The sequence below is a fragment of the Tachysurus fulvidraco genome, chromosome 18, assembly GCF_022655615.1.
Source record: "Tachysurus fulvidraco isolate hzauxx_2018 chromosome 18, HZAU_PFXX_2.0, whole genome shotgun sequence".
Classification (NCBI taxonomy): Eukaryota; Metazoa; Chordata; class Actinopteri; order Siluriformes; family Bagridae; genus Tachysurus; species Tachysurus fulvidraco.
Genome location: NC_062535.1, coordinates 7,018,462 through 7,028,144, shown reverse-complemented (window position 1 = coordinate 7,028,144; position 9,683 = coordinate 7,018,462). Strand labels below are relative to the sequence as shown.

General features: G+C 40.9%; 1 protein-coding gene across 1 annotated transcript in view; it reads left to right on the top strand.

Annotated features, from left to right (window-relative positions):
* Positions 1–9,138, top strand: part of lamp1a (lysosomal associated membrane protein 1a) — a 15,305-nt gene extending 6,167 nt beyond the window's left edge. The window contains exons 2-9 of the mRNA XM_027156004.2: positions 1–23; positions 795–1,011; positions 2,616–2,783; positions 2,890–3,086; positions 4,270–4,392; positions 4,491–4,557; positions 5,159–5,326; positions 5,811–9,138. The exon at positions 1–23 is cut by the window's left edge and continues 93 nt beyond it. Of these exons, the coding sequence (XP_027011805.1) occupies positions 1–23; positions 795–1,011; positions 2,616–2,783; positions 2,890–3,086; positions 4,270–4,392; positions 4,491–4,557; positions 5,159–5,326; positions 5,811–5,950 (1,103 nt within the window). The 3' untranslated portion in view covers positions 5,951–9,138. The remainder of the gene's footprint in view (positions 24–794; positions 1,012–2,615; positions 2,784–2,889; positions 3,087–4,269; positions 4,393–4,490; positions 4,558–5,158; positions 5,327–5,810) is intronic.
* The last annotated feature ends 545 nt before the right edge of the window (positions 9,139–9,683 follow it).

Here is a 9,683-nt window from a genome sequence, read left to right as displayed (position 1 = left end):
CGTACCCTATCATCAATGGCACGGTATGTAAACACACACACACACACACACACACACACACATTAATTTGAATAGTAAATATTTTGTTAGCAGGTGATTAATGAGCCACAATGCCAACTGGAATGTGAGCTAATTAAAAAAAACCTTATTAATAATAAATGTTATTTTTTTTGTTTGTTTAATCATCACTATATTAATTGAAAAAAAAAAAACCTAAATAAATAAGCATTGCTTTTCTTTACAATATTGTTTTGGTAATATTTCTTTACTGCAATGTAGCTTAAGGCTTTATAAAGGTTTATAACATGCGTGTCTTTTGATAGGTCCTTATCCTCCCAAACAGATGCGATATTTATATCACATATTTATTGCTTTAACCCGAGTTAGCAATATGTTATTCTGTATATTTGTTTTGCTATAAAATACATCTATTCATGTGTTATGAAGGTAATGTAATATCGTGTAGTATGTTTAGTATGTATGGAGTACTTTTCCTAAGTATTCAGGGTTTGATTTGTTCCTCCTTATACTGTGCACATCATTAACTACAGTTAAAATAAGAACTGTATAAGATGTGCACTTGTATTAGATGTATAGTAACACTATCAGTGTCGGCGAAGAGCAGTGCAGAGAGACTTTATGGAGCCTTAATGGACCTGTTTGGACACGTCTGTGTTGAGGAGTCTGATGAACTGAGAGAAGAAGTTCCTCCTGAGAGTCATTAGACTACACGAGCACTCTCCAGACTGCAGGCTGAACTCTGTGTGTGTGTGTGTGTGTGTTGCTGTGAGCAGAGATCTGTGGTTGTGCCGCTTCCAGCAACAGCAGTAGTGGGAAATAGCAGTACCTGCGGTGAAGCAGGAGTTTCCCCGGACCTGCTGGCGTCCTTCGGTGACGGTCACTCTCTGGGCCTGGTGTTCGCCAGCAACAACCTCATATATCGTGTGGCCAACCTTACACTGAGCTACAACCTGAGTGACACCACCACCTTTCCTAATTCCTCCAGCAAGGGTAGGAAACACCAAACACTACACTATTACTGTCACAAAAAAAACCTTTTATTCCAGGATGAGTTCAGAGTATTTACTCATCTTACACACATTCAAACTGACTCTTTAATGTAAATATATATATATAAATATATAAGTAAATATATATATATATATATCAAGCTATTTTTGGTCAGCACTTTTCTCCATCCTCGGTGTGTGAAATGGCACGTCGACGTCTCTTTTTTTGATGGAAAAATAAACAACCCTTTTAGAATTTGTAAAGTAACGAGCATTCGGTTATCAGTAAAACGATTCTGATCAACACTAAATAAATCTCAGCTTACACTGTAGTATTGTCTTTATATTTTTCTAGAAGATTTTTTATATGAAAGAGTGTAGAAAAAAAAAAAAATATTGCCCCAGACATGATGTGGCACCCTGATAGACTCTTACTGACAAACACTGAGATGTTTAATAAAATCAAAAGGTGCTGTCTTGAAATTGTAAGTTTTCTTTTTTTCCCCCCTTAAACAAAGTTGTTTTTAACTTAATATTTATACGTTGTAATTTGATATCGAGGTTGGAAAATGTTCTGACACATCTATCACAAAAAAATGACCATTTTAACATTGTAGAGATGTTAACTGGGGTCTGTAAAGGTTTTATATGTACTGTATAATGAATTGTATATGATAATGAATGAGTTCAGCATTATAGGGCATGTAGTTCTCTAAAACCAGTCATTAAGAACAAATAAACCGTAATAATGTAAGGTATGGCATTAATGTTGTGGAAAACACAGTAATTGCTTATTAGGCACACACACACACACACACACACACACGTTCATGCAGTTACCCTGTCAGCTAATCATGTGACCACAGCATAATGGAAAGAAGGTCAAGAACGTAAGCTATGATTAGCATCAGACCTCAGAATGTGGGAAAATGTGACTTTGACAGGGTTTGGCAGGGTTATTGGTGCCAAACTACTGATCTCCTGGGATTTTCACACACCGTAGTCATCAGTGTTGACACTAAATGGTACGTCTATCGATCAGCAGCGTTGTATGTGGAAACGAGGATGAGTTTCACCTGGATGAGGATGAGGTTCCCTTCTGAGTCTGGTTCTATTCAAGGTTTCTTCCTCTTCCATATAAGGGAGGTTTTTCTTGCCTCGGTTGCCTCAGGCTTGTTCATTGGGGATTAAAACAAAACACATTTAAATATGTCTAATATTAATGTTGAGTGCTTTGTACCATATTTCGTTATGCTCTAAAGCTGCTTTGAGACAATGTTCATTGTTTAAAAGTGCTATACATATCGAATCGAATCTAATTGAATTGAAATGGCTTGTTGACGTCTAGGCTGCTTCTAGCGGACAGGAAAGCTGCGGTCAATCAGATTTCACTCTGTGCAACTGTTCTGCATGAAAGTCTAGCATGAATCCTCGAATCCTGAGGCAGACGGTTACAGACGGGTTACGACATCAGCCGAGAAGAGGGATCTGAGGCTCCAGTAGATACCGAATAACTGAAACTGAAAGAGAGGGTTAAAAGAAAAACAAAAAAAAAACACAAGACTATTAGCTGAAGTTAACGTTCATGTCTCTTTATCTGTGCAGAGATTGTGGTGTTGAGCACAAACAGCTCTCAGATCTCTGCAAAGCTCAACACCACCTACAGGTGTTTGAGCTCCAGCTCAGTCAGACTGGGAAGCTCTGGAGCGACAGTCACGTTCTTCAACATCCACATGCAGGCCTACATGCCCAGCTCCAACCTGAGCACTGACGGTACTGTCTTTCTGTTCATCTCTAGTGTTTATAGTCATGGTGGTGTTTTCTAATGTTTCCTCGACCTTATTTGTGTCATGTAAATGCACTAACTTACTTTTTTCAGAGACCGTTTGTTCAGCTGATATTCCTACCACCACTGTTGTACCTACTACCACCCCTGTCACCCCGACCACCCCTGTCGTCCCGACCAACCCAGAGCGTGGCAACTACAGTGTTGTAAACTCCAACGGCACGACCTGTCTTCTTGCCAGAATGGGGCTGCAGCTGAATGTAACCTATTTCTCCAAATCTCAGAATAAAGTAAGGACACATACAGTACACACGTTGACACGTACTCATGTTGTCATATTGTCTCAGGCATAACGTGCATTGCAATCGCATTTATTAGCAACACAAACAAATAATGAAACCAGATCCAAATCCATTTTTGTTGTTTTTAAGTGGCACCATCTACAGTTATCCTGTGTATCTCCTGGCTGTCCATATGGAGAAATCCTCAGTAGCAGTAGTCTCCTGTTTTGCTGTACTAACAACCTCCACACTTCTATAAAGGCTTTCCACTAGACTTTTCCACTATTTAAGAGCACCACTGAGATCAGGCACCGAGGGCTGGGGTGTAGTCGTTGTTTCGGTTCATCACTAAAGGTGTTCAGTGGAGTTGAGTTCTGAGCAGGGTGCTCGAGTTCATTACATTAACTTTGGTAAAACATGTCTTGGTGGAGTTTGCTTTGTGCACAGGTGCATTGTCATGCTGGAATGTGAGGGCATGATGGTCCAACGTTTAAGGCACTGGGATCCTGATCAGAAGGTTGGGGTTTGAGTCCACAAGCTGCTGAGGCATCAACGTTGGGTTCTTGAGCAAGGTCCTTAACCTCACCTGCTCCAGGGGTGCCGTACTATGGCTTGACTGTGCGCTCTGACCCCATAACCTGGGATATGCGAAAACCCTTGGGGAAGTCATGGCCTAAAGGTTTGAGAGTTTGACTCCTAACCCTAAGGTTGTGGGTTCGAGTCTCGGGCCGGCAATACCACGACTGAGGTGCCCTTGAACAAGGCACCGAATCCCCCCAACTGCTCCCCGGGCACCGCAGAATAAATGGCGGCCCACTGCTCCGGGGGTGTGTGTGTTCACTGCTGTGTGTTCACTGCTGTGTGTGTGTGTGTGTGTGTGTGTGTGTGCACTTTGGATGGGTTAAATGCAGAGAACGAATTCTGATGGGTCACCGTTCTTAGCCGTATGTCACGTCACTTTCACTTTTAAAAGAATATGTCTGGGTTTCTTTATTGTAAAAGCGCAGCATGCAAAGAAATTTAAGACAGAACCACATACATGCTCTGTGAACTACAGTTTAGTTCAGTACGGGTGAACCACACACAGAGGTAGTAGATCTGAATTCTACGAATCGTACATATATATTCGAACGTGTTTCGACCACGACTGATCTCTATAAACGGCTAAAAATTTCTCTCATCTCGATTTCAGACGATCGTGAAAATAAGTAACTTGGACCCCAAGAGTACGTCTTTCTCAGGGATGTGTGAATCCACGACCGCTACTCTGCTGCTGACTGGAAATCACACCAACCTCACCTTCACTTTCTCACTGGTGAGGGTCTTAAACTTACTCGCACAAACCCGTCTTCACACTTTCTCTCTCTCTCTCCCACAACAAACGACTCTTAATCTGTGTCCTCATATCTACAGAACTCCACCACCAAAATATATCAGCTCAGCGCTTTGAACTTGTCAGCCAGCTGGGAAGATATGGCAGGTAAGGAAGAGTTACATTACTGACAGATTTTACTGATCAGGAACTTTTTACTTTCTTTAAAACAGATCCATTTAGTGCAGAATTCAGTGCTCAAGCCTTACCTTCATCCCAATGAAGCCCCATTTTGAGCCCCAAAACCTGAATTTTACTTTAACATGTCAGTCTGTGGTTCTAAGGAAGAGTTTGTTGTGTTATAAAAGTCAGGTAAAAACACATTTGACTATTTTACTATTACTGCTAATACAGTGTTTTATAATGTATTTGCACAGAGAGTTTTTGTAGTTTCTCCTCTGTACATCACACGGTGGATTTGAAAGAAGAAGAAAGATGAGTCACATAACTGGAACTCAGGACTTCTGAGCTGCTTCGTAATCGCTCAGTCAGTTTTATGGAATCACTGGAATCTAATTTGGTCTGATTGTAATATTGGTGCACAGCTATAGAGCCAGTATGTGTGTTAATCGTTATGTGGTGATTTGTTTGTTTCCATGGGAACAGTTTGTGCAATTACTGATAATCTAGTTTAGAAATTATGTCCAACAATTATCTCTTGGTGGTAAATTTGTGTGTGTGTGTGTGTGTGTGTGTGAATTCTCTTTAGCTCCATTCATTGTCAGCAACAGCAGTCTTCAGTACCTGCAGGGAACTCTTGGCCGCTCCTACATGTGCAGCGTTGAGGAGGTTCTTCCTGTGGTCAGCACTTTCACCCTCAACACCTTTGACCTGCAGGTTCAGCCTTTCGGCATCCACGACAACCAGTTTGGACCAGGTACAGCAGAGCTCATAGTGCTTTAACCTGGTCTGTGTCACTCCCAGAGCCATGTTCAGTCGTGTGTGTGTGTGTGTGTGTGTGCCGTTACTGTTGAATACTTTATGTTGAATACTTCATCTGCATGTGTTTTTTCCTGTATGATCTGTAATAGCATAACATTCGTTTGTTAATTAAGTAAAACATGAAACACTTAGTTTAGTTACAGTTAATGTTATGGCTCACCTGCATTCACACACATCTCTAAACAGCTATAAGTAAAACCTCTCCTGATTCTGTCTTGTCTCTATTGAAGATAATGAGACAAAGATACAGCTGATCATGTTACTGAGAAACTATTAAGTCCTTTCTCTAAGAATGTCTCCTTAAAAGAAGCTTCACCAGAACAACCAAAACAAATAGATAATAATAATAATAATAATAATAGAAAATAAATCAAATAGTTATCTGTATCATTCTCATGTGTGATTTTGCTTCTTTTTAGCCGACGTGTGTCGAATGCAGAAGGACAACATGCTGGTGCCCATCATTGTCGGTGCTTCCCTGGCTGGCCTCGTCCTCATAGTCCTCGTTGCCTATCTGATCGGCAGGAAGAGGAGTCATGCGGGCTACCAGACCATCTAAAGCACTACTATCTGACTAGGGCTATACTGTGTGTGTGAGCTCGAGTAATGTTTGTTTCCAGGGTTGTTAAACCTTTACCTTCATTCATTCACTCCACTTCCTTTTAAATATATAAGAAAAAAAAAGGCCACTTGAATATTACTGCGTCTCTATTTCACCGGCCAAATCACTGGCAGGCCCACTGACTGACTGGCAGGCCCACTGACTGACTAGCAGGCCCACTGACTGCCTGACACGCCCACTGACTGCCTGACACGCCCACTGACTGCCTGACACGCCCACTGACTGACTGGCAGGCCCACTGACTGACTGGCAGGCCCACTGACTGACTGGCAGGCCCACTGACTGACTGGCAGGCCCACTGACTGACTGGCAGGCCCACTGACTGACTGGCAGGCCCACTGACTGACTGGCAGACCCCCTGACTGACTGACAGACCCCCTGACTGACTGACTAAAAGTCCCACTGATTTGACTCTAGATATGCAGTAGTGACACCTGTACAGTAGGTGGCACTCTAAACCCAAAACTCGGGCCAGTAATTCCACATTAAAGTGTCGTCCCTCTGGTTACACCCCAGACCCTACACCCTAATTGTCCCCCATACCTATAACCCCTAGTCCCCTTTCAATACTCCCCCTTTTGGGATTAGTTAAAGCCATACCTAACACTTCCATGACTACTTCCTCTTACATTTTCCTTCTCTGAGTAAGAAAAACCAAAGAAAACACCGGGAAAAGTCTCTTCATCCCCAAGTTCAGCACATGACGTCATGTTAACACTCGGTAACTCAGAGCGTCAACATACCATAATCCATCTACACAGACATGTTAGTTGGGTAAATCTCTAGCACTGACCTTACAGTGTACTGTTTTGAGAATGAAAAGACATCATGATTGTTAGCTGGCTAGCGTTTATGGCTGCATCTGTGTTTTGTTTTGTCTTTTTCCTTGAACGTGTCAACTTCTGTCTACTTCTGAACCGAGTGCAGCGTAATACTCCATCACTCAGATGCAGAACACTGGTTGGACAGTTGAGACAGCAGTCTCTGGATGGTAGCAGTGATGTTTGCCTAGAGCTTTCACTGATTTGCTATGGTGATAAAGTGGCTAGGTTTCACGATTGAGAGCTTTCAGATGTAGCTGAGCTTTAGCAGCGTACGAGCTGGGGGTAAAAAACAAAAAACAACAATTCAGCACAACGTGGCTCCATCTGAAGCTGGGAGATAACTAGGTGGAAGTTAGAGGCATACGAAGGATTCAGGGTTAAACGGTGACAATATTTATCTTGTATGTTTACCAACTGGACAGTAACCTCCACTTTTGCTTTTAGCTAGCTCGCATGTTCTCGACAGTGAAGCTACATACATTCATACAGACACACGCTGTTTAAAGAAACTGGGAAAAAAAAACAACTTATGCCGAGCATGAACGCATGAAGGACTTTGGATAACAATTTGGCTCATTAGCTCATACCTTTCATGCATACCTCGGGAAGGTTGAACTCGATTTGAAACAAAGCTGTTGGGAATTTTAACATTTTCCTCTGTTGTTTTGGCAAAACAGTAAGAACATTTTTAATATAAAATGACAGTAGTGTAACACACAGCATCAACCACCAGCTAACCCGGAGCAGTGAATAATGGAAGAGTGGGCTGATGTGTGAATACAGTGAATTCACCCCATTTATAATAATAATAATAATAATAATAATAATAATAATAGTAATAATAATAATAAAATTCCAGCCTCCTGTTAAAGATTTGCAAAGGTCACAGGAACATCTCGGAGTCTTTATTAGTGAAGGAGGTCTAGCAAAATATTTGGGTTATTAAATTGATTATTTTATTGATCACTATCATGAATTAACTCTTTGTGGTCATGTTTTTGTCATAATTACTATCGTTGGTTAAGGCCCAAGTGTCACCACTCTGGAAGATCCAGAGAAATGCAGATTATGGTTTCATGGCACAGATGTAAAGAGATTAATTTATGGGGATGAGACCTGACAATGAGCTCTGACGCACCAGAGAAAACCGGGAGAAGGAACTGTAAGAGATTTTGAGAGAACAGAAAGAGAAGAGAGACTCTGATACCAGGTTTGAAGGATAATGGTGTCAGGTGATGAAAGCCTTAGAAGCTCAGGTTAAATAATTGATGCACTTGCCTCCTCTTTTCTCCCAGTTAGCGATCTTGAATTCGGGCTTGGATTCGATTCTCGCCATCTTTCTTTTGTTGCTTTTTTCCACAAAGAAATAGAAAAAAAAAACGTTTCCGGGTCGGTGTAAGAAATTTACGCTAACTCGAACTTGATTAGAAAACATTTTTGTAAGCAAAGTGCGTAGTGACAGCGATTTGAAGCTTTCAGCCATCGGTCTGTTTTGGTAAATATTAACACACCTTCTCTGATCCAGCATCCAGAAGCCGTTACACAGACCAAAGAGAGCTGGATGTGTATTTAATCCTTCAGATGATCGAGTTAGTTTGAACGGTGAAGGGTTTATTTTTCCATTTAAATATTTTTTCCTTTTTTTTGATATGCTTTTTTTTTTTTTTTTTCTTCTTTTCTTAAATTAATTCCTTTTAACTTTCTGGGATTCCATTAAAGAAAAAAAAAGGGAAAACCGTGATCTTCTGTACAGACCTGTTATCTTGACGTTCTCACCCGCCGATGCTCCTCAAGGCTAATGACCTAAAATGTAGGTCTTTCACAAAGCAAACTGAATTATAACTCAAAAGCTTCAAGTTTAATGTCTTAGTTTATTTTTTTCCTCAAGTTACAGTAAACGAAAGCCGTGCAGCTCCCGGAGCAGAACCCAAACCCGAGACACTTTGTAAAGGGGAGAAGTTTGATAATGCGGGTTGTAGCAGCTGTACAGAACACTGAGGGATCTGAAATTATCTCCAGGGATATAATCGTCCTTTCGAGCACATAATGAAACCTTTCTCGGTGAACAGGACAAAAGTATCGAGATTTCATTGCATGTGTTTGCAGTTTCCGATTCAAATTTTTCCTTCGTCGTATGCTGTACAGCCGCATTTACTCTTCTTTTTTTTCCAAATATGTCGCTTTGTCTAATCTCTTCTGATTGAAGGTTTGCTCATATATATTTGCAGTGATCTGATCTTTTATTTTTGTAGAGAACATTTTTAATGCGTGGTGAAGCCAATAAAAGAAGTGAATACTTTACTTGTCCCTTGCGTGTAGAATGTTTTTAAGCAAATTTTCAACCGAACTGCCGTCAATTCATCGTACCAGATCACCGGCCAGGATCTGCGCTACACCGCACATACATTTATAACACAACCAAATCTGTTGTTATTAAAATTAATTTTTAGGCATTTTTTATTAATTCAAGCTTAAAACATATCGTTCCTTATTGGTGCATGTTTTGCTAATTGCAAATATTTAATATTTACCAGCTCATCACCAGGTAAAAACACGCGTGCGTGCACACACACACACACACACACAGTTATCCAGATGGTGTAAAAGATAACCTTAATCCTCTCTTTAGACCAGACCTCCTTCCATTGGTCCATTGTGCAGTTCTGATGCTCCTGTGTATATTGTAGGTGCTCACACTGATGGACAGGAGGCACTTCACCTGTCATGGGGTTTTAATTGTATGGCTGATTGGTATAAATCTAAACTCAATCATTGCTAAGATTACCCACAGAATATCAGATAAAATGGGCCCAGGTTGCCTTGGATACATAATAAACACACACAAA